Source organism: Vollenhovia emeryi, unplaced genomic scaffold (assembly GCF_000949405.1).
Source record: "Vollenhovia emeryi isolate VEMERY1.0 unplaced genomic scaffold, V.emery_V1.0 DF939145.1, whole genome shotgun sequence".
Lineage (NCBI taxonomy): Eukaryota > Metazoa > Arthropoda > Insecta > Hymenoptera > Formicidae > Vollenhovia > Vollenhovia emeryi.
Genome location: NW_011967221.1, coordinates 3,359,035 through 3,384,985, shown reverse-complemented (window position 1 = coordinate 3,384,985; position 25,951 = coordinate 3,359,035). Strand labels below are relative to the sequence as shown.

General features: G+C 46.4%; 1 protein-coding gene across 2 annotated transcripts in view; it reads left to right on the top strand.

Moving 5' to 3' along the window:
• Positions 1-25,951, top strand: part of LOC105566394 (mediator of RNA polymerase II transcription subunit 13-like) — a 165,672-nt gene that overhangs the window by 25,544 nt on the left and 114,177 nt on the right. For both annotated transcript variants that reach the window (XM_012020348.1, XM_012020347.1), the window contains exon 2: positions 5,834-6,085. In XM_012020348.1, the coding sequence (XP_011875738.1) occupies positions 5,834-6,085 (252 nt within the window). The remainder of the gene's footprint in view (positions 1-5,833; positions 6,086-25,951) is intronic.

Genomic DNA, 25,951 nt, shown 5'->3' with positions numbered 1-25,951 from the left:
AGAGAGAGAGAGAGAGAGAGAGAGAGAGAGAGAGAGAGTGAGAGGGACGTCGTACTGCGCGGAGGGCTTACGGGATAGCTTCGTATATATGCGATTACATGCGGCCGGGGTATACAATGACGGGGGGTGAGCCGGGGATGGGGTGCATTGCCCTATATCCCGTCCTTTTTTTTCCTCTCGATCTCTCGGACGCGCGCGGCCACGTTTTTCCACGGCGCGGCGCGTAGCGTCGCGTCCCTTTCCGCGCGGGGAGGAGGGGACGCGGGAGATCGCACCTATTCGATTCGCGCGCGCGTCGCGAACGGGAAAGGTTAATTACATAATGCGAGCGCCGTTTCGCGCAATCGCGACCGTCTCAAATGTCAGTCGACGTGGGACGTTAAATATTTTACGTTCAGCGAAATTTTTCGATCGTGACGACGAGCGAGGCTCCTCGAGTTCGCGGATCGCAATCTGCAGCTGCTCGTCGTGCGCGATTCTATTTTTCTTTTCTCTCTCTCTCTCTCTTTCGTCGCACGCTCCTCGGCCGGTCGCGTTTTTCCGCCGATGAAAATATTTTGACGCCGTTCCGACGCTCACGTCCGTGCGTAACGCGACGATTATTGCGATACGCCTCTCGATTCACAACGCGCGTTACGCCGGGCGACGCCGCGTTACATAAGAACCATTAACGATCCCGGGACGATTTATTCGCGTTACTCCGATCGTGTACACTTATAAATTTCGCGCTGCGCCGCGATCCCGCCCGTCGCCTCCCTTCATTCCCCGCCTGCCGTTCGCGTCTTTTTCTCGCGTCCGATTGAAACGAATGCGCGCCGTGTGTCGCGAGTTTCTTGCGATACAGCCGAGGATGCTCAGCATTTTCGTATCTTCCGCGCCGACGGGCGATCAACGGACCGTTGAATATTTATATAACGTTCGCGTTGTTCTCATTCGATTAACCGGGCCTGATTAGCTTCCCCGTTGCCTCGGATCTTTCTTTCGCGCGCATTTGTATTTATTTACTCGGCCCGGGGCGAACGCGAGCGAGACGTAAAGCCTAACCTACAACGTGCTCCCTGGAAACGTTCTGTTTTAAGCAAACAAATCGCGACGCCTGAAAAATTGATCGACAGTGTAGTACGATTGTACGATGTATTTGTCAACTTGCGCAAATTCGTTGAACGCATTTATTGACCAGGACTAGAATATCTTTAAAGCACGTTGTGGATTGGGCTTAAGGCACGGAAACCCCGCGAGAGGGAACGCGAACTGCGCAGGTTATTATTTTACCGATCTTAAAGTGTTACGCGGCATTTTGTACTCTCCTTGAATCCAGTCAATTCGGATTCGATCGATATCAATATCATTTTTATTCTCACACCACGCGTCTCTTTGCAACTCAATGGGCTTAAAATATTACGTTACGCGTTCTCTCTCTTTCTCTCTCTCTCTCCCCTTCGTTCCCCTCCCCTCTCTTCCTCTCTCTTTCTCTTTCTCTCTCCTTCCGATTCTCGTCGACCTCCCCCCGCGCGTCTCCCGCGCTCTTCCCTCCCTCCCCCCAGTCGTTCTCGAGTTCCGAGCGTTTCTATTGCAAAAGGAAAACAGACAACGATCATTATATAAAGCTGCAGAAGTTTCAAGCGTAATGTTGCAGTATCCCCGACGGGGAAACGGATAATGCATTAGGAAAGATAACAATTATCTCTTGGCGTCGTATACACTCGTCCCTCGGTTTACGCGGTACCTCTTTTTTTTACGCGCGATATCAATAATCCCTCCGTTCACGCGGAGCAACGGGACCGGAATCAAATAGAGAAACAGGCGCGAGAAGCGACCTCGTTGGCGTGCGCGTTGCAACGTACAGACTTTCTTACGTTTCTTTTTTTTTTTAAATATCGGCAGACTCCGTTTACTCGATTCCCAACGGACACTGAAACGCGATGCTCCGCGTGAATCGAGGGACGGAAGCAGGCGTGCCGTGGGCTTCTCGAAGCATTTGCGTTACGCACGTCGCCGCGGAGGATGGCACTCGCGTGTGTACTCTCTCCGTTCGCTTTGTTTCGCTCGCGCGATTAGCAGCCGCGTCGTCCCGCTGCCAAGGGCAAACACCTCAAACGGGCAATTGCAGAAACGGGAGGGTGCTCGCATTCCCGTTTGTTAACGCGACGTAAACGTCCGGTTCCGCCGGTGTGTGTCGTTTCTCGTTATTTTTAAACAATCCGCGCGGCGGTTTTTTAAATGGAACCCCCCCCTATTGTTTATTATACTATCTTATTCTACTAATTAATATGAACAACTTTGTCCGAAACATTTTTTCATTTGCCCAATACTCTTTGAGATATTCAAGAGAAAATTTATAACTTTTTCAATGTTTAGCTTATTATATCTCGATAACGGTTTATCGGAGGGAAAAGTAAGTGCGGGACTTTTTTTACTCGATTTGGTCTCAGGAATGTGCTGTTGCAATAGTGCTCCAATTATTGAAAAGTTGTGGGTATTGTAACATACACCAAAATTTACATACACAAAAATTTTCAAAGAGCGTGTAATAAATGATTCCGACTCTGATTCTCTCGCTCTCTCGCTCTCCCGCTCCTCCGGCATCGAGAAATAATTGACAACGAGCGAATTGCTGGAGAGCGTCGCTGAGCAGCGCCGCGACAGATATTTATTTACATGGAAGTGTTTTTGCGAAGGAAAGAGCGCACGTACATAACGTCGCCCGATGAATAATGCATGCGCGGCCATTGTGCGTCCGTGCGTGGTGAAAAATATTTGGCGACTCCCGATCGGGGGCGTGTAATTGGTACGTTCCGATAAATAATAAACGGCAGCGCGGAGCGAGATTGGAAAAATTTTCGGCGACCACGTGCGCGCGCGTCGCGCCTGCGCGCGCGCGCACGCACGCACGCACCCGCCCGTGTCTCGCGCCAGTGCACTTGCCCGCGTAGATAAAAGAGCGTCGTAGATGCAATCGCGATATCAATGGCGGTAAGTTTCGCGTGCGGTGCAGCGCGCGGCGGCGGAGAGCAACGAGATTAACCGCTATAAATACCGTCCGCGATCTCCGCGCGGCGGGCGGCCGGAACTCTTTGCCTAGACTGTACTCTTAAAACATTGGAAATAGTTATGGCAGTGGTGCTCAGCCGCGCGGCTCCGGCGATCGCCATTATTGATTCAATTATGTAACGCGAGCGCGCGATTGACAGCGCGAGCGCTACTATACGCGCGCGCTCGTCGACTCGCGCGGTAACGAGCGCGACCCGGACGAAGCCGGTTCCGCGTTCGAGAGTCTCGATCGGCCGATGCGCGCGCGACCGAACGTGACCCAATATCGGATTCACTTAGTCGGCAATTAAAGGACTTTGTTATTCGAGACGTGCCTTTCGGAATCATCTTTCTCCACGAAATCGATACATCGCTTTCCCCCCCCCCTCCCCCCTCGCCCTCCGGAACAGCCGGATCTCGCGTTACGTCACGACGCAGAGCCGATAAATCGCGGGGGGAGGATCGACCCCGGCTCGGAAATGTGGGGCATTTGTATTTTTTTTTCTTTTTTTCCCGCGAGAATATTTCGGCGTATCGATCTTTCGCGCGGCTGTCTCTTTTACGTCCAAATCCGATCCATTTGAAATTTCGCCCGGATAAATAAAGCAAAGGGAGTAATGGACAAGTCTCCGCTGCAAAGCAGCAGACGCCCGTACAGTCCGCGCTGCGAGCGCGGAGTGGGTGTGAGAGCCCGTCGTGTTTTTCCGCCCTTCGGCTCGTGGCGTTCGAGCGCGCGGCGCCGAGTGTGTATATTCTCGATTACGCGGACGGGGGCCGATCTCGTGCCCGCGCCGATGAGTCGCGATACACTCTCGACGTCCGTAACCGTGGCGAGGGAGCAGGAAAGAAAAGGGAGAGGCGAGAGAAACGCGGCGTTCGTTTCGCTCGTGGGTCCATTGAGACCCGCGGCGCGATCGTGTCGTTCCGTCCGTTAGAATGCCCCGCGGTTTCGGCATCGGAAGCGAGCCGGCGGCCACGATAATTGCGAAGTGATTTCCGGCAATTGACGACGCGTATCTCGCGCGCGCACGGAAGACGCTGCGTCCCCCCCACCCCGTTCGCAGGACTTTCTCCCGCGTTCGGAATCGGCGTGGATACTCCTCCGCTCGGTCGAATCTTAACGAGGAGGGAAGAGGCGCCGTGGGACTCGGGGTGGCGAGTCGCCGGGGCTACCGGGGAGTAGACAGCCGTCCGTCGGGAATTATGCGGCGGACTGTACGCGCCGCGTGCACGGTTCGTTTGCTCTTTCGTTTGCGGAATTTTTTTCAGCAGCCGGATAATAAACATTTTTCTCATTGAATAATAAATAGTTTTTCTGGGGCAACGGGGAGAGGGGAGAGAGAGAGAGAGAGAACACGCAGCGACGTAAAATCGACGTCACGCACCTCGCCGTTCGAAGCTCCGTTTATGCTTTTATCATTTCTGTCGTTTCTTCCCCCTCCCCCGCGCGAGCAACGCGAATTAATTGTCGCGTTCCTCCGTCCTGTCGAGGGTCGGTTCCTATCGGACAGGTCCGGCCGGAAGCGGTCGATTAATTCTTCGCGCGCGCGCGCGCGCGTGTTCGTCATTTATTATTTACGCGGTCCGCGCATCGGTTCCGTTCTATCGGCTCTAATAATCGGCACGCGTGTTCCGAACAACCGCGGAAACCCGCCGGTGTTGTCGCCCGCCAGCGCGAAGATCTCCTCCCCGCTCGGCGAACGCGTCCGAGTTTATCTCGCGTCACGTGCGCTGCGTGCGTACGCGTGCGAGTGTCGCGCGAGCGGATTGCACGTGTCTCCCGTGCTCTCCGCGGTGTGCTGCAAATACCCTCTGGGGAGCCGTACCCTCGCCTTTCCGCGATCCCTTCTCCTCCACCGTTCTCTCTCTCTCTTTCTCTCCCCCCCCCCCTCTCTCTCTTTCTCGCTTCTGTTTTCGATCTCGCTCTCGCTCCACTAGTATTTTTTACTTTGTTATATTAGTACACTCATTAATTCCTTGTTATTCTTCTCCCCATTTCGTATGTGCATCGTTAATTTTTCGTAATATTGTCTGCACGCTTCAGGAGATTCGTTTGAGAGAAATAAATAATAATTCTAATTTTCGTCCTCATTCTTTCTCCACTAGTCTTTTTTTTCTACTTTGTTATTATACTAGTACACTCATTAATTCCTTATTATTCTTCCCTTCTATATTTCATACGTGCATTGTTAATTTTCTGTAATATCGTCTACACGCTTCAGGGAACTTGTTCTAGAACGTTAAATAAACAATGATTATAATTATTCTCCCTCTCTCTCTCTTTCTCGCGCGCGCAGCACGGAGGGGTGGCAGTTTAAGAGCCGAGCCGAACGAGATCGGGGGAAAGGAAGGGAAAGAAAGGCCTTTTAATCGAATATCCCTCGAAATTGACCTCGCAACCGAATTTTCGATGCTCTTTGTCGCATTGACTCGTCGTATTTTAACGGATATATACCCCCGGGCCTGTTTATCATCCGATTAATATTGCACCATAATACATTCTAATATTCAAACGCATTTCTCATTAAATATTAATATATGTTAATTATAATATTAATGACGGTACGAGAATAATTATTAAATGGCATGCGCACGCGGGAGCGTTGTTATTAAGAGCGACGTTGCGGGAAATTATATGGAGAGAATGTATTTTCTTTGTGTAAGAAATTTATTCTTTTTCCTCTGTTGTTTCGTTCCTCTCTCTCTCTCTCTTTTTTTTCACCGGGCGTACATCGGAATGCTCGCGGCGGAAGATAATGGGCTTAAACACGAATGCTGACGAATTCCTCTCTGCTCCTTTCAGTTACTGGGCGGTGCTTGCTTCAGCCACGGCCCTTACACGTTTTACAAGGCGGTAAGGATAAGTAACGGCCGCGTCCTTCGTCTCGGCAGTTTCTTCCTGACGAAATTGTGGAGCGATGCCGATCTCGTCAGCATCGGCGAGCTTCAGCTACTGTGGATGGACAGTCGCGGGCCGAATCAGCCCCTGGCGTCCCTGCGGCTCTATTTCCTACCTGAGAACACGCCGGACGGAAGGAGGGACACGCACGGAGAGGTATGTATCCCGCAAAAGTAAATCTAAACGAGCCGGAGGGATTAGGCTCGTCAACGAATCTCGACGAGACCCCGGGGATAAATGAAATGCGGACGCACGTAAAGCGCCGTTTACAGAAATGTCTCTTCTAATCACTTAGCTCGCATTTGAGCAGCTTCCCCGAAAAGTTGTCTCGTCCTTTCGGCGACTATAACAAGCCGTTTTCCCAAGCGTTCATGTCGCTCTCACAAGACACGAATTTCAAAACGGAAATGAGTTCTTCGTTCGAATGGAACTCGTGAAAGTGGCCGACGATTCAGCCCGGGCTACACTGTGCTCTTCTCGTCTAGAAACATTCTATTTTCTATAGCCGATACGTACGTTCGAAAATTCTATCCAAGTTGTGATAAGTTATACATCGTGCATTTTACCGACAATTTGTTTTATTTGCTCACGTAAAATAGAATGTTTCTAGACGCAGGGAACAACATTGTAAACCAGGCCTTCACCGCCGTTAACGCGCGTGGGCGCTAATTTCTGCCTTGCCGACTGTCGTCGATAAAACGGGCCCGTGTATGCGCGCGTTCGCAGTTGTTTGCGTACAGTACGGTGCGTTAATTCGGCCCGGGTAATATTTAGGCCGGTATTCTTAGTCCGTTCTTATACTTAAAATCATCTTAAGTATACTCTTAATGTGTTTTCGACCAATCGCAGAGCCGTATTAGCCACTTAAGGCAACACTTCAGATGATTTTGAAATAAGAATCGACTATGAATTCCGGCCTTAAGCCCGTACCAAACTGCGAATTAAGATTGGGATTAGAGTGAAATTTGACCGAGCGCAGTAAAGCTTACACGAAAAAAATGCTGTTGAATTAAGCAAAATAAAGTTACTTGAATTAAACGTTCACGTCATGGGCTGCCGCAAACATAAATAATTCACTCAATTGCATTTGCTGTGGATCTTAATTTTAAGCATTGAACTAAATATCCAGATTGTTAAGACAACAATCTGATGTTTTTAATTTATTAATGTGCACTAATCTCACGTTCAGTAACTTTTACTCTAATTGGTCAAATTTCGATCTAATCCCAATCTCAATCCGTAGTCTGATACGGGCTTAAGGGGATGCTGGAGTGACTCTGCACTTTTGGCACCTTTCGCTCCTAGAACTGTCAATTCGTAAAAACATTTGTGTAATCTACAAATTATGTAGCCTTTGTGTGCAAACCGACACCTAACTAGCAAAATAGGTTACCTAACTTATAACTTATTCGAGTGAATAGATATATTTTGTTAAGCTTCTAAACTTAATTTTAATGATACCATGCTGTTCTCTCATTTAGTCCGAATAGTGGGGCGCTGTCGGTTTGTACACAAGAGCTACATAATTTGTATATCACACAAATGTTTTCGCGAATTGACAGTTCTAGGAGCGAAAGGTGCCCGAAGCGAATTAACGCACCGCCCTGTACCTCGGCCCGATCATTTTTCCACGTCCCGTATTATTATTTCGCCAGTGCCATTTCGTTACATATGACTCTATGGAAATTTCATAGTGCGCTCTTTTGGCAGACGAATATATCGACTCGTTGTCCATTGAGAATACCCGCGCGCGCGCGCGTACACCCAAGTTATTTATCTTGCTCTAATATAAATTCAAATATTCTCGCGTACCGCGCGTTGTTGTTGTTGTATCGCCGCGTCGTGCCATTAATTCAGCCGGCCGTAATGCGATCGAAGTAAAATGATCGTGATCGCGACGTCGCGCATCGATGTAACTATTTCCGTGCGCGAGATCGAGCCGAACGATTACGCGAATCACGAAAGTGGCATTATTCAAATATGCGGAAACACGCTGGGCGCCCCAGGAGGAGGAGGGGAGAGGAGAACGAATAAGCGAGAGGCCCGGGCAAACGAAACTTGTGAAATATTGGCACGGTCTTAAAGCCACTTCGATGGCTGAGAGGACACGACCCGGTTCGAATAACCCCTCGTCGCCTGACGTTAGGGTGGGCTTTTGGGGTCGTCACGCTCCGCGCCCTGTTGTTCCATTGAGACATCGTCAATTAAGCGCACCCCTTCGCTCGTCGTTTTCACTGTTTGCAGGGCCGATTATTTCGGAAGGGACAGCTCGACTGTAATCAGTATCCGCCCCTCGGAAACGCCGTCTTTGATCCTCTCTACTTTTGTTTATTAACTACAAGCGCGCGCGAAAAAGAGAGAGAGAGAGAGAGAAATTTCTCCGCCGATAGGCTCGTTGTTTATCAAACTTAACTTTTTCGCATATTCCTCCTCGAGTTCGAGGCCCGCGAAGCCTCGCCGCTCCCTCAAGACGATCGATATCGCGTTTAGCGCGCGACGAGGGGACAGGTTTCGATTTACAGCGAGGAGAAATGTTGTTTCTCCCATTCGCAGCGTATGGACTAGGAGAAAACGCTGACGGGAGGGTGGGTCTAGCTGGCGTGAGGGGCGCGCGGGCTGTTGTTCGACGGGAATAACGTTATGGACGCGCCGGTAGCGCGGCGTCTCCCTCCGTCGTCGCTGCCGCGGGTTCGCGTGCGAGGAACAGAAATTGTTCGTAATGGCCACTTTCTTAAAAAACAATAGGGCGGGATTATAATCCGCAGTTGGAGAGCGGCGGAAAGCGGGCGGGGAGGAACGGCTGGAGATAGAAACCTGTAATTGTGGCTGCTACTTTTGACCCCTTTGTTCCTCGTAATTGCTCCAGAAAGGAGCTGAACATTCTCTCGCCGATAATTATGTCGAACAACGCGATAGAGGGCATTATCTCCCGAGTCGGCGCCGTTGTAGCGCTTTATCCCTAGTCCCGTCCCCGCTGCGATATCACTGCGAACTATTTTGCTCCTTCTTTTTTCTCCCTTCAACGCGCTCTCTATATAAAGAGACGCGCACGTCGTCTGTCTATCTCGCCCTTTCATTCTCTCCCGTGCGCGCGCGCGTTATCGCGAATCGACCATGTCGTATGTAATTGACGTGATTGATGAGCGCACGACTGGGATGGGGACTTTGCTTCGTCTTGACTGTCCAGGCAAAATGTTTGTCCAACAGCTGCCGGCAATTCGGTTTTCGGTTTTACTTTACAACGGGCGGGGGGGGGGAGAGGGATTTTCACGAAATTCTCTCGTTGTACAGCCCCCCCCTCCCCCGTTTCGTAACGATCGACCGTTTCTGCGAAAATGTCAAACTGCAACTGGGACTTTTCCAAATTGAATGGTACAGTGATGCGAATTAATATATTTTCAACGAGATAAATCAGTTGCGCCAATTAAATATTTCCGCGCGCGTGTGTAATAATAATTTATATTGGCACGCTGTTCTAAATAATGCACCGTTTCTTCTTCTCTCGCAACATCGGTGTACAGTCTTATTCGTTAATGCTTGGACCCAGGGTTGGCAAAATTCCACATTTTTTTGATAAGGTCCGTGCCAGTGGAAAAAAACCGGCAAAAACTCGTCTTCTCTATTAAAAACGACAAGATAAGCAGGAAACCTTTAGAAAGCACTGCAAAAAAGTATTGTTTCCCGCATAAACTAAAAATTAATATAAAATTTAGTACCTTCTCGTTATAAAAATATGTATTAATTTCAATAAAACCATTTTTTAATTAAAAACTTATTATATTGGCTTCTTTTTAAAATAGTAATTAATATCTATAATTTAGTATTTAAAACAACCCTCTTTTCTCATAAAGAAATTACTAACATTCATATAAATATATTTTAATTAAGTATTTTTATAATTTTTGCCAATTTATTCCATACATACACGCAGCCTGAAACTCGCTGATTTGTATAGATGAGAAAAATGATGATAAAAATGCAGGCCCAGGCGTTAATGAATAAGACTGTGCATTTCCAGAAGTAAAATTTTTCCGAAAGCCCTCGTCTTCATCGCCACGTTACGCAAACGCGTGCAAAGACAAAAAGTATTGTAATACTTTATGAAAGACATTTTAATGACTTCACTCGGCGATCTCGCGTAATGATGTTTCCATTATTGTTCGGCTCAATCGCAGCTTCTCAACACTTTCAACACTTCGTGGCGCCGAGGTGGCTCGAATAAATTTTGCGACTAATAAATTTGTACACTAATCTCGAACGCGGAGGAATGTTAGTGCAGGTGCAATATTCGCACGATACAGTTGATTATTGGAACGGAACCTGTGTGGTTGCATTAGCCAATAATTATACCTACGTATTATCGCAATCGACATTCGCGTTGCAATAATACTTTTATATTATTCCATTCGGCTCGGTTCTAATTAAAATTTTATCGAGATTGTTTACTCCGCAATTCAAAGTTGATTACATTACATTCTCTATTTTTGCTCCGCGATGCTGCCAATCGAAAGTTGGCGCAAACTCAACGAGAATCCGTTTCGCGAAACTTGCTATTCGAGCAGCCGCTACTAGTTTGCGTGAATTCATGAGAAATTCCAACTACGGTTTAACATTTATTTATAACATTAATAATCCGCGAATATATATATATGTATATATATAAGCCCGAGTCCGGGAATATTGAAAAGATTAAGCCAATTCACCCCTGTTCCTCCGTACACTCGCGAATCCAATCTCCTAACAATAAAATTGATGATAAGTGACTTGACGCTAATTATTTTATTATATCGCGTTATCGGGCTATCTCGGTATTATAACGAATTACATCTAAATTGTTCCCATTTACGAAGCTGTCGGAAGTACAGTTAATCGACTTTAAAGAATCTAGAATGCCGCGCGCGATAAGGAGGTTTTATTAAATTCTACGAGAAAGCGAATATTTAATTAAATCCCCCCCCCCTCCTCCCCTCGCCTCCCGCCCCCGAAATGAAAATAAAACTTTATTATCTCGCCGAATTGCCGCCGTGTTTGTTTTACAAACATTTCGTTGCAGCGAATGAAAAATTTCTTCGCTACCAGTTTAGCCAGTTTAGAGACGGCGAGACGTTTTTAACTCTGTCTAAGTAATGCAGAATAAGCTAATTAATTATTCGAGCGTGATTACGTGCAGCAGGTACACCGGGTCCGCGCGGAATGCGACGGACTTGTTTACGTGTGTACGCGCGACACACCGACACGCGCCCGCGCGCTCTCCCCGCCGGGCTTTTATCAGATGCAGCAACGATTTTACTTTCCTACCGACGAAAAAAGATAGCGCGCGGCGCGGCGCGGCGCGTCCCGCCTCGTTACTTTGTAATAGTTCAAAGAACACCGCCCCGCGCCCGCTCCTCCCGTAATTTTCGTAATTTTAATTCGCCTCTCGGTACACGCCAAAGTATGCATTTTTATCCGGCGTGCAAAATTTTAATTAAAATTCTCGTTCTTTCCTCCCGATTCGTTCGATAAAGCAATTACGCGTGTCATTATCTTCGCCGTACGTATAATAGGTTACGCGCAGAGGGAAGAAGCGTTCAATCCCCGAGGCAGATCCGTACAGATAAGATATAATTTTTCGCCCCGAATCCCGAGTCGGCGCGCGCGCGCGAAGGGCAAATTTTTCCCCTAGCCCTCCTCTTCCCGTCCCTCCCCGCCGATACGAGTTTACGATCTGCGGTGCGACGTATGCGTCCATTCTTTTTTCCCCCCTCCCCCCTTGCCCTCTAGGAGAACGCGAGCGCGAACTCGTCACGTTAGAATAATTCGATGTTCTAAATAAAACTCGTGGAATTCGCGTGCACGCGGTTGTTGTTCGGCCGCTGGAGGAGAATCCACGACGGGTGAATGTACCCTTAAGCCCCGTCACACAACGAGAGATCGCACGATTAAGAGGCCCACCGCTCGGGCGGTCCGCCTTGACGAATGTCGAAAATTTCCGCCGCGATTGTCGTCGCGTCGTCTTCTTCTCCCCCCCCCCCCCCGGTCTTTTGTAACTTGCGCAAAATGCGCGATATTGAGCTTTTACCCCCACGGAAAAATATATATTTCAAAAAGTAGGTGAAAATATATGACAACATATTTCATACATTTGGTATAATATATAAAAATTCTATTTAAAAAATCCTATATAATGTTATATGTGTCAAGAATATACTAAAAATGTATGTGAAATGTATGAACAATATTTACATTATATTTTTATAATTTCGCAACGAGGGGGAAACCGCTGAGGGCATATGGTGTAGAGACTTGCGGCATTACTGGGCATTTTTTGGGCATTACTTTGGGCATTAGGCCCTGCTGGGACATTGTAAAGATAAAATAAGATAATAACTTAAAGTAATGCCCAGTGGGCATTGGTGTACAAGATTTTGGTTGGCGGTTTCCCCCTCGTTTCGCAATAATGCTCTTCGCTGCCGCGAGGCGGCGATCGCACGCTACACTTTCTCGCGTTTAAAAATCACAACCAACAGCAGTATACAAGAAGTGGCGAGAAATCAGATCTAACAGTTGCGGCAAATGAAATCAATTTCATCTCCGCTGGTAAAACGTTGAGAACCTGAATTCTAAGATACTTAGAACACTTGATGTAACATTCCTTTTAATATTTTTATATAAAATGTATGATAAAATATAAAAAATGTACAACGCATACATTAGATGTATATAATTATATACACAGCTATGTATTATAATGTGTATACATAATATATTTTATAATATATTTTAATACGTTTGAATGATATATGAAAAATTCCAATTTATTGGTATTACATTTATAGTAGCCGTATATGTGTCTAATATCGCATATGCGAGAATTATAACACGAATGTATCCTTTCTACATTTCTTTATATATAATATAATGAAATATATATTTTCCGTGGGGGTAAGCTACTTAAATTGGAGGGGGGGGGGGCTTCGCACGCGAAAAACGTATTAAATTCCTTTCTAAAATATATATTTATTGGAATATAATTATCCTATGCACCCCCCCGTGCATTAAATCCACTCAAATGGAATAGCTAGAATTAATAGAATCATGGAATATTTAATGGCGATTCAATTAAATGGTAAAATGTACTTTATGTATGTACGTTATATGCATTAAATTGCAATCCATGAAATTACATTACATTTATATACGTTGCGCTCCTATGATTTCAATCTCGTAAAAATTTCATTTTTCGCGATTTCATTTCACGCGCGCAAAAACAAGCAGAAAAACAAGTTTTTTTTTACGAGACGTATGTTGTGTTTTCCGCATTGCAAATAGAAAAGTAATTACATTAAGGACAAGGCAATCTGAAAATCTACGCTAATTGAACTTAAAATTAAACTGCGAGGACGTACTTACGGTGATTATTTTTCTCCCCCTCCCCCCATTATCTGTCAATTAAATATCAGATGTTCTCGTGTATCGCGCCCGTTTCTCGCGGTATAAACAACGGAAATAGAGAATCCGATATCTAATTTCATATTCGCATTGAGATAATTAGTTATTTCAATTTCGCATTGAGATAATTTAGTTTCCTGAATGCAAGGCGGAAAACGCAGGTACGGAGGTATTAAATACGATATACGGGAATAAGTCAACATTATATAACGCTCCTCCTTGCGACATTATCATTAGCCAAGCTCTTCTCATTAACGACAACAATGTCGACGTAGTTACCAGTATTATCATTATTATTGTCACAACTTTCCTCATTAACGAGAAAATTGAAATACTTCGCTTATGTATAGCGACGTAATATTACGGGAGGGGGGAAAAAAAAGGTCCGATCTCTCAAAGAACGATTTAATAATACGAACGATTACTAATTTTTTCGGAGAAAAGCCTGACGCAAGGAAAATTAACTACTATTCCAGCTATTGACTTTCCGATCAATACAGCGAGTCGAGCGAGATGAATTTAATGTACACGGAGTAACATACACACACACACACACACATACACACATATATTTAGATAATATTTGTACGTCGTAGGACGCAGCGCGATTCGCATCTCTCGATTCGGGTGTTTTCAATTAGACAACCGCAGGAAAATAATTCGAAAAATTGATTCGGGGCTCACTCAATCGGGCGCATCCTATTGAACGATTCGTCTGGTGAATTTAATTAATCGATCAATTCAAGAACCATGTTGTGTTTGCACTCGCGAAAGCACAATAGAGTAGCGCACGTCGATAGAAGGTCAATGAACGCGTAATTTCATCAGCCAGCCGCCGTTGTGTTACAACAAGCCAATTAATATATTCATCGAGTCGATTTGATGAATTAGCAAAGCAACGAGTGGTTCGATCGCAGCGAAGTTTCGGATTTGGACGACACGGCCGGACATGTCGGTCATCGATTTTCGGCCGCGCCGCATAGCAATATCTCTCCCATTCTAATCACTCGAGTCCTCTCTCCGGTGCTCCCTGCCGCATAGTTTTCGTCATTACATAAAGCTGCTATACGCGCGGAAATTGGAGCGCGTTACTTGTCGCGCGTGCCGCCCCCGCAGCTTCTCCGCATAATTTCTTTCGTCATTATCGAAAATGTTAATTTCGACTCGCGCGACTCTCTTACGATCTTCGCCCGTCCCGTCGCCGCGCCCTCGGAGGGACAGATCCGTCGGGGCCAGTAAAATAGAGCGCGGATTCCCGCTTTTCTCCGGCGCGGCGACCGGTATTTCGGCGGGTAGGTATTAGGCATTCGAGTGGATTTATGCGAATGCAGTTCGGCGTGTGCGCTTTGCTATGATACAGTACGGCGGCGCGCGGTGGTATTGGTGCGTTGCCGTTGCAACGTGGTTGGCATGGTTGGCAGAGTGGGCGACCGTGGGCATGGAAACTGGGGAAGGGAAACGAGGACAGGGGGATAGGCCACGGGGGTGTCGAAGAGAACCTATAGAACGGGGGAGGAGAGGTAGTCCGAGCCACTGTACCGGGTAACCGGGAAGCGAGGGAGAACGAGAAGGGAGAGGTAGTGTTATTGGTTTTTGTTGCGCATGCCTACTGCCGGCGCCAATCTGGCGAATTATTAGCCAAGTTTAACCGGCCGGAGGTGAGATAGATTATGACAGGAGCTGGCAATTTAATACCTTCCTCCCGGTGCGCGAACCTCGAATCTGGATCGGGGAAAGAATCATTCGATAAGTTCCCCGATGCGATGGGAACGGGCGAGAATTCCGCTTGTCCTCCCACCCGCGCCGGGATATTTTCCTTCCCGCCACGTACTCGCCCGAACTTTTACGGGGAGTCTTAACAGATTTCGAAATTATTTCGCCGGCCTTACCGCGTGCACGTCGGTAATCGCGTTTCAATCGCGGAACAACCGCTTTTACAATATAATACAATATCCGAGCGTGAGAATCGTACGTAATGCACGATATTCCGTTTAATTTTTCAACGCCACAATTATTTACGTTTCATCCGTATTCCCGGGCAAACTCGCTAAGCTTAATTTACACATCATTACAGGCGCTAATGCGGAATCGCGAAAGTTTATCGCGCGAATGCGGTATTTTCCGTAATTAGATTCACGAGGGGACTGCCGCGGAATAATAACAACAATAACAATGGGCGCGCGTAACGAGCGAAGGAGGCAATAAATAGAAATTTAATTTCGAGTGGAGACCTCGGAGTCTTTCAACGTTGAAGATTCATCCGTACCGTACCCGAGATGCAGCGGCGATATCAATGACGATGATGATACGGAGGAAAGGGTCGGCCCTTCCAGCGACGTTAACCTTTAAATTGCTGCAGGTAGCATCCGAACCAACCCAGACGAGGGAACGTCTCGGCGATACGCGCGCGTGTGCGTGCACGCGTGCACGTACACGCGCCTTAACCACTTTCACGGTGTGCATTTGATACCTGCAGCGGTTCTTTAAGGCGCATTCACAGGCATCTTCAAGCACATTTCGCCCGCTTACGATCAACGGTACGAGATCCGCGCGGAATTGTCGAGGCTTGCTCTACTAATAGCGCTACCCGCTCGCGTTTAATACGCAATATGTTTTCCCACGAGCACCGAAATGCGGGCGGAGCGAAGAGCATCGCGGACACTCGCGGTCCTTTACGCCCCTGCCTCGTGCCTCCTTTTTTTATTCCTCTCCACTCGTGGAGATAAGTTGTTTTCGATCAATTCACAAATTAATTCGTACGATTTTTCAGCGCGCGGAGTAAAAGGCACCAGATTCTCCTTGAACGGGGCCCCCCTTTGTACCTTGCGCCATTTCGTCGTTTGTTTCTTCGTTCTGCAGAGATAAGAGTCGGAGGGGACAGTTTTTTTTTCTCTCTAAATCAGTTTAGAAAGTAATTTACATAATTCGACGCTGTCATTTTGTATCGCGACGGCGATGAATCCGTCCGTGCGATTCCCGAGTTTCTCATTAGTAAACGTCGTTCTTAATCATTAGCAGCATGCGAGTTTCAGTCATAGGTACGATTAAATGCAGGTAGACATGTATTTTGATGCCAGCGATCAGTAATTTTCGCAAGATGGACTAAAGTTTATGCCGTGTACATTCTCCCGAGGCGGGAAGGGTCGAAGGACGTGGCGTTTCCTCGAAACGTAACGTAACTCCATCGAAGTTTGCGCGTAACATTACGCTAATAGCTTTATTACGTTGCCGCACCGCGAGCGACTCGCTCGCCCAAGCTGTTTCCATCATTTTCCAAGATTGTCTGATCGGCTAATTCCAACGAGATGCGATAACCGCGGATACGTCAGCATATTCCGGCGTGTATCGCCAATTCGCGATTCTTCGGCCGGCCGGCCGCGGGCGCGATCTCGCGAAACTTGCGCAATGCTTATGCCTCCGCTTATGACATCTCATTAAAATTCGCAGCTACGACAATTAGAAATTCGCATTTATATAACGATCAGTTTTACGATTTTTTTCTTTTAACGGAGACTCCGCATCTCCGCTTATGCGTTTTCGCCCGGAGTTGGAAATTGCAATTACCACGTTTTGCGCCGTTTCTCGGCTGTGACAAAAATGAGATTTATTGACAAATTAATTCGCACTGTCCGCCCGCCGACATTCCGGGCAGCGTAACGAATCCATTCCTTTTGCATTTTAACTTTTAAATCTATTATTATTATAATTTCGCCCAGTGCCGATATAAAAATAACATTTATGCCGCGATGAGGGCATACAGTCGAGCCTGCAGTGAATGAAAATGATTATTGCGCAACGAAATGCCATTCTCGCAGACGCGCTCGCAGCTCAATGCGCGGGCGTGGTAATAATTATTATACTAATATCATTAGCGCGGTGTGCTTGTTTAAAATTCGAATTTACGGCTCCCCGTGCGGCCCCGGCGATCGATGCAGCATTAAATTACCCCGGAGTCGGGGGCTAAAATTCCGCGCCGAACGAGTCTCGCGGAGTGCTTCGTAATAAAGTACGGCGTTGTTACAAAACATTAAGCTCGCCGTTGCTCGGCCAAATTGTTGCGCCCCTTCTCCCCTCCCCTCCCCCGCCCCCCCCTCTCGTAATTTCGCCATCAAGCCGGGCTGACAAACGGAAGAGGCGTTCTTCGCCGCCGTTTACGCCTGTTGCCAAAACCGAGACTCGGCTGTCGCCGGCCCATCGATCGCGGGCATAATCGAAGCGCGATTCGATATCGGGGGCGGGCAGGGATGACGCGCGTAGGGGCGCAGAGGACGACAGCGCGTAAGAGGCGATGTAATTTTACACGCTACTGTACATTCCGCGTGTATAGCCCGCCCGGTCCTTTGACGAGATTGGATAATTCTAATACGTAGTCGCGCGCACGCCTGCGCTTGTATAGCGTGCTTTGACCAACTCCGACAACTGTACGGATTCTCCCTCTGCAGGAATGTGGTAGGGATTTCTCCTTACTGCCCTCCTTCTCCCTCCCTCCCCCCTCTCTAGGTCTCTCGGTGTCTCGCTCGCTCTTTTTACCAACTTTCTCATATTTCTTAGCTCCTCCTATTTATCCTAAATAAATTTGAAAGAAAATCTGAGCTTCCTAGCTTTCTTCTTTCCCATCTGTATTTTATATGTAAATGTAGACGTATTTGTGTGTACGTGTGCACACGCGGGCGCGCGTATATACGCACAATTATGCGCCTGTGTATGCGAGCGCACACATTTGGAAAGAATGGTAGAAATTCTGAATAGGAGATTCTTGAATTAAATCATCTCTCGTCGAGTTTCGTAGGAGCCCGTAACTTTCTTGTTACTTTAACGAGAGATAAGGATGAAGATAAAGTTACCGCCCATCTCGAAAAGATTTCACGACGTTTTCGTAATCAAAGGGAGCAGTTATATTTTTCAAACGGTTTTAAGACAATAACACTTGAGACGTTACGTTGCGCGCTTCGTATCTTCTTATTCCTCGGCAAAAATCAATTGACTGTAAACATTTGAAACAAATTTTACAAACGACTTTTACATTCTCTAACGAAAATAGGACGAGCAGTTTACGAGAGAAGTATTATTTAAATAAAAACGTGCATTGTTGTAAAACAAACGCGCTCGTATTACGACTCTTTGCGTCTGAAATCGTTTGAAGAATATTATTAAACAACGTAATCGTAGAACCTTCCGCGCACATTTACGCGCGGTAAATTAATTCCGTTATTTATCGCTCGCGCAGATTACGTACAATTCGTACGCTCTAATTGTGACAAACGCATAAATGCTCGAAATAGCACATTTTTTTCGCCGTTTTTAACCGCGCTACAAAATATATTCGCCGATTCTCGTAATCCTCGACTGGCGGATCGACCGCCGCAACATTTTCGCGGTTGCAATTTTTCTCGCGCGGAGATTTTATTTAAAGCCCCGGGTCGCAAGAGCACCGGTTATTTTCGTTCTCCCGGTATTTTTAAAGCCGATGCTCTCTCCTTCACGGCGAAATGATTACTTGTAGCGGCGGTATGGGCGGAGTGATAACAAATTCCGAAAGTCTATACCAACATCGGTGTCGCCAGTTTACTCTGCGTATTATCGGCGGAGAGTTACACGCTCACTAGTGCGCTTTAACGTATACACGGGCGTACACGTGCGCACACGTATACCAACTAGACTCGTTTGTGAAGATCGTTACCTTGTGCTCGCCGAAGAAACGGCTTTCCTCCGTCTTTATTTTTCCCCCTAAAGGTATAATACTAAAGGCCGTTACACCTATTATTCCGAAATAACGTCTAATCGACTGAGAGACCCGTCGCGCTGAGATCGCAAACAGTTTCTCCGCGTCTTATGAATACGTTTCGCGGAGCATTTCATTTTTATCGCGCGGACTTGGCGCGGATCCGGTCACTTTTTTCCCCCCTTCTCTGAAGTTGATTGCAATCTCGCGATAAATTGTTTTTTTTTCCGCTCATTGCCGTTAGCGTTTGAAGCGTATGCGTGGTGGAATATTCCAGTCATCGGATACTATCCGGCGAAATGGAGCAATTGGATCTGTATTATTTTATATCGCTGAGTGTCCCGCCCGGGTGTGGCCTCATTTTCGTATTGAACCATTTGAACGAGCTCGAACACGCAAACGTGTTTCGAGCTTTGCTTTCGATAATCATCTACCGAATGAAAAGCACGTACGCGCCGTTGCGTATCAGCTTACTGTCCATTTATTTTATATCGATCTTCAGTGAAAAACGTTAACAAACGTCGAGAAATTACAAATATAAACCGATTATTTAACGGACGGAACAATGAAAATCTCGAACGGTAATTGATTTTGCTGCGCCGATTTTATGACGCGCATTTTCCCATAAATCGGGATTTTTGCACATCACTTCCGATTGAAATAGAGATCTTCTATCAACCCGACGCGAAAGAGTAACCTTTTTAGCAAAATGCATCAAGCGTTTTCGTAACAAGATAAATGTTAAATATAAACTTACACTCGCGTGCACGTTGCGCAGATATTATTTATTTTAATATTTTTAATTAAGGTCTCTCTAAAATGGCCTTGTACCAGAGAGAAGAAACTTTTATAAATTCATATTTTTAATAACGCGAAAATCTTTATTTCTATGGCACTTTTATTCGCTCAAGGATAAACATTTCCATTTCAGTTTTGTTGTTGAGACTGAATCGCTGCGCCCTAGAAAGTCTCATTCAATTTTCCAATCGTGATATATCTATATATCTGTACATCTATATATCTACACACACACACACACGCGCGTGCGCGCGCGCAACTTTTATATCCTTTCCTTTGAATTTCACTTTATTGAAAGATTGCATTTATTTCTCTAGCACAACCTATCATTGAGCAGAACGATAAACTGAATGTCGACGTATATACGTCCAAATGTTAACTTCGAAATAGAAACTTGGTCATTTATGAAATAAATCTCTTATTGTAAATGCGTAAATAAAATGGAGACAAATCGCGGGGAAAACTGGATAGAATTCCTTTCCGCGGCAGTGAACCTATTTTAATGACGCAATCGTTATTGGCTATACCGCAATTGACAATACGAGGCTCGCTCTACTATTCTACAAGTGAAGATAAAATCATGGTTTACGCCTATGCGGCTTGCCCTGTCGTCCATTAAAAGTCGTCGGCCCTTGTCTCCCTCTGTGAGGAGCACAAAAACCAGAAAACGTAAAAGGCATGGCACTCGTTCGAAACCAGTTCACGCTCCGGGGGAAGCTGCACACAGCGCAGAGCAAAATAGATTGTTAACGAATAAGGCGCGGGGTGAGGGGAGCTTGACAATAAGATTAACACGTGAGGAAATAATCGCGTCCCTCATTAATGATGCACGCATGGAGACGATAGTAAATTATCGAGCGTCCCGAAACTCTATATTTATCTGTTAATCCCTGAAAAAGATGGAAAATCTCAGGCGTATCTCGTCGTGCAATAATAACGAAACATTTTTCGTTATTATAATAATAATTATTGTTCTAATATATATATAAGATATAAATATAATAATAATAATTATTATTAATATTAATGATTAATATTAATAATAATAATATTAACAATAATTATTATTATTAATAATATTAATCTATTATTATTATTATTAATGATTAATAATAATATTAATAATAATTATTATTAATGATTAATATTAATAATAATAATTATATAAAATATAATTAATAATTATTATTAATATTAATAATAATAATTATTAATAATATTACGTAGAAAAATCTGTACTTATAAAAACTAGATCTGCGAAATACCGTAAATAAACGGACGAACGAATAACAAAGACGCGAAATATCCTCAGCTGAAAATAATAATATTTAATTTTTTAAAATAATTTTTTTATCGCAATTTACTTGACAATTACTCGTAACTTTGTCGTAGAAATTTGATATTCTGTTACACTTCTTCGAGTTAAGCCGCGATCCAGCCCTCATCCGACGAGTTTTCAATAGAGCATTCTTCGGTTATACCGCTTGTTTTCTTCGCCTTCGACCTGGGAGATCGATATACATATATGTACGTACATATATACGGCGGGTATTCAACGAATTGGAGTATTATGGCAAGCTTTTCTGCATGCCTCGCATCGTACATTTGCGAGTATTTTCAAGATGGAAATATTCATAAATATTTATAAGCTGTAAATGTTGATGAGATAATTTTTTATTTAACGTTGCGCGAGTGCATATCTTTCGAGAGTATAAAATACGATGAAAAGGAAGCGGCAAAATAGTCGTCGTTTTAAGAAACGCTTTTCGACCCTTTCTTTTTCCCTCCAAATCCCCCGCGTTCTTCGAGTGCGAGGGATTAAAATAATTTTGCAATGACGGTACTTCACGGCCGACGCAGTAAACTTTTACGCCTTTCTAGCCTGACGGTAAATTTTCAAACAGGCTGAAGGCCAATCTGAGTTTTATAATACAAGAGTTTTTATAATACGAGAGATCATAAAAGGTATTCGCGCGAAAAGTCGTGATTTACGCCGAGTGGCATTCGTGTCTATTCTGTTCGTCCGTATTGAGCAGGCAATTCACGTCGGCGTGTGTCACATAATCGCTTTTAAATTTATTGAATTTCTATTTCCGTCGACGTCGCGTCGGTCTACGCCAATGCGCTCTCCCGGAGTCCGGCGTGCGCGCGCGCGGCCGGAAGACACGAGAACGCGGTATTCCTCCTCGGGTATCCCTAAGGCCCCATTGACCTACGAATCGTTCATCTTTACACGCGACGCCTCTGATTTCCACCTTTGACAGGTAAATGAGGGCTGATGAGATTCGTCTTGAAAATTCTCTCGCGGGCAAACCGAATTATCTTACTCGGCACTCGTGCAATTAACGCGATATAATTCCGTCCTCGGCAACGTAACGATCGAAGGGCTGTAGCTCACATTTCGTTTCGTTCAGCGCCTTGACAATCTTAATGACGATCTTAATCCGCGAGACTTAATCGCGGCCGGAATAATAATTGCTCTTGAAAATCTTCCGGGACTTAATAATCGGAACTTTTCAAATTTTCACTGCTGGACAAATGTCGCCCCCCCCCCTCTCTCCGTCGTTTTCATTATTTCACCTTTCTCTCTCTCTCTCTCTTTTTTTGCCCTCGATACGAGTCACAAGGTTTTAGTACGCGGTTAATTACAATGGAGTGGTAATTTCGATTTTGCTACGGCTCGAGAGCATTATGAAAATGAGGAAAGTTAATTTAATATAAATGCTAAGCAGTATCCGCATGCGCACGCTCCCACCGTGTTGAACGCGTCGCGATCTGCTACACGTTTGCTCAAAGCGAAACGGCTCGGGGCTCGCGAGGCGAGTAGCGGGAGGGACCTCGGCGATTCGATCGCTTCTTCGAACCGTCAATTCATTCGCGACAGATTTTTTTCGCGGCCACGCCGGACTCGGCGTGCACGTCCGGTCGCGATTGATAATTCTCCCTTTCTCTCTCTCACTCACTCTCTCGCTCTCTCACGCGCTCTCTCTCTCTCTCTCTCTGTTCGCCGAGAAAAAAAATGCAAATTAAATCCCGCAACACGTTGTAACGCAATCTCGAACGAGAAATCGCCTTATAAAATATGACCTCCCGGTACGAATGCCCAGTACTTACACCATATTACGGCCCCGACGTATGTATATAATGCAAGCGTGTGTAAACATGTACACCTATATACCCTTATTCGAGTCTGGATGGGAGAGAACGACGCGTTTCCATGGTAACTCACCCCTCCTATCAAATTTCTCTCTTTCTCTCTCCGTCTTTCGCTCTCCCCGTTTCTATCTTTTCCTCCCTCTCTCTCTCTCCTCCTCCCCCCCCCTCTCTCTCGCTCTACGTTTATCCTCCTCTCTACCAGCCTCATCTTCTACTACTCTTCACATCGCTAGCTCCAAGCTGCACGCGCGCGCGCCCGCGCACACACACGCTCTCTCTCTCTCTCTTTCTCTTTCCCTCCTTCTCCCCCTCCTCTCTTTCTTCGCGCTCACCCTCTCCAGCTTTCCGCTGCGGAAGAAAACTATTCATTGTCAATACTCGAGGCCCGACATTCTCCGACCGTGAAACCAACTTTCTCTTTTTCTGTTTCTTTCTTTTCACGGCGACGAATTCCCTGACTAAAGGCATCCTTCCTCGCGCCTTCTTCTACCGACCGTTGCCCTCTCCTTTTTCTAATGACCCTGCCCCAAAGGTCGATGATCTTTTATCATACTTCGGTGAGAACTATTGGGGGCGGCGGGCGGGGGGCGGCACCGAATACGGGATCTCGTGATTACGCACTACGGGCATCGAGCGAGATAAACTCGCTCTCCTGGATTGATTTACCTCCAAGTAATTACGTGAATGCGATTACGGCCGCGTAATTGTAAACGACCCGCGTTATCCCGTCGTGATTTTCCGCCGTGCGATTATTCATAAATCAACATCAAGAAATTTCGTCCGATCGATCGAACGTCCCGGTGCCGCCGGTGAGGCGCGCGGCAGGGGTGGACGTAAGAACCGGAAGGAGCGAGACGGAGCGGGTGGGCAGGAAAGAATACGACGGTTATGGTTACGAATCTCGTGCACCCGCGTAATTCATGTTAATTGGTATTCAGAAGGGTCGGCCATTGTGTGGTGTATCTTTCGAAAACAGCCCGGGATCCGTCCGCCCGTCGACAGCCACCTAAACCTGACCCTCGACATCCCACCCGGGAGTCAGCACAATCAGCGGCTTCCCCCCCCCCCCTCCGCCGCGGCCAACGCGGAAATCTTTCGCCCCCGCGACTGACTTCGATGGCCGACTTGCGAATCGCTGCGGCGAGAAAGCGGAGTAATAATTGCACGCATCCGCTTGGACCGCGTCCACGGGAGACGCATATTTCGAGAGTCGTCGTTTTTATTAAAACCGCACAGGGGGGGGGGGGGGCACGCGAATCATCCGTGCGCCGTCGGCTCGATACTTGGCGATGGTGGAATTGCGAGCCGTTCCGCTTTTCGGGGTCGTAAATATGTAGATCATTGTATTATTCGAACTTGTCGAATAAATTTGAATACGACTCCTCACGCGGTATACTCGATATTCGCATCTTCGGGAGGAATGCTAAAATGTTTCATTGTATGTTCGTCGGGTGTTTTCTTCCTTCTTCCTCTCCCTTTTTGCCCCCCGTCGATTGCAAATATTTAAGTGCCGGGGTCAAATTGTAATATTTAAATATGTTAATCGACGAATAATAAGGCGAAATACCCGGCGGCCAGACGCTCCGGACGTCGCTGGATATTATTTCAATTCGATTGTGAAATGATGACCGAGCTAGACGCTATTTGCAAAATTAAACGAGGGGGGGGCCGCGTCACGATTGGCGCTGCACAATATTTACCGAACGCACACGTCGGAACGTCGAAACGTACGGGTCTGTTTAAGCTCCCGCGAGCGGAATCGACCGCGGGGGATGAATTCGCGTGTCACGGTTATGATCTTACGCGTTTACGCGGATAAACGGCCGAGTCATTCAATCTTTGGGATTAAAACGGGCACAATTACGAGGATTGACTGCGATTCTCTTCGCCGGGAGAGATTTACACGTTCGAGTGGCATAGAGCGCTTCCCTCACCGGGAAAAGCGTCTGCTATTTTTAAGTACAAGAGGGGGGAAAACCGCTCCCGTGAGAATCCGATACGTGCGAGTGCCAAAATTTTTAACGGCGGCGCGAAACAAAAGGCGCATCATTCGGGTAATTTAGCCACGGGTGGGCGACGATCGATAATAATCTCGTGTACGGAGAAAAAGCGGGACGCACGTTTCTCCTTTGAATGTCAGGACCACGCGCGTTTTCCCCGTGAATCACGGCAAATAACTGTCATTGTTGGTCGAATTAGTTCGCCGCTTATGTAATTTCGGTCAGGCGACGGATCAAATACTCCGGCACTGGACAAGCGTGTCCCTCGTCGCGAAACATTTTGCACGCGAATGCGCAAAGACGAGCACCGAGAGCGTCTCTCTCTCTCTCTTTTTTCGGCGATTGTTCTTTATTCGGACGTAAATTTTCGACGGCGCGCCCGAGAATAAAAGCAAACCAACTCTCCCCCCACGGAGCGCTCCGCGGAGATGTTTCCTACGGAAATTTTTATTCGCTGTCGCAAAGAGATAAACGAAATTTTAACATCGAGTTTATCCCGCGCGAAATATCCGGCGCGCCTCCCCCCCCCCCGTCGATCTTTTAAAATATTTAAACCGCCACCGATATACATTGTTCCCGCTGCGAGAAAACGGAAACGCTGGGCGAGGGGCGGGGAAGGCACGCGTGACACGCTCGTTTGGATAACTTGGCAACGAAACGTGGCAGTGCCACGTTGCTGATACAGATCTTCCTCGTTGCGTAAGCTTAATCTCGATCTGACGAAATCACCGTGATATCTAATGTTTCTCCTCCTCCTCTTCCCCCCCCCCTCTTTCCCGACAGTGCGCGAGATGAAATACACAGAGAAGACGATTTCTTTGGATCTAATAAGTTTTGTTGTATCCAAACAAATTTGATATTTGGAATGGTCCAAATAAATCATTTGTTTGAATTTGAAATAATATATAATAATGT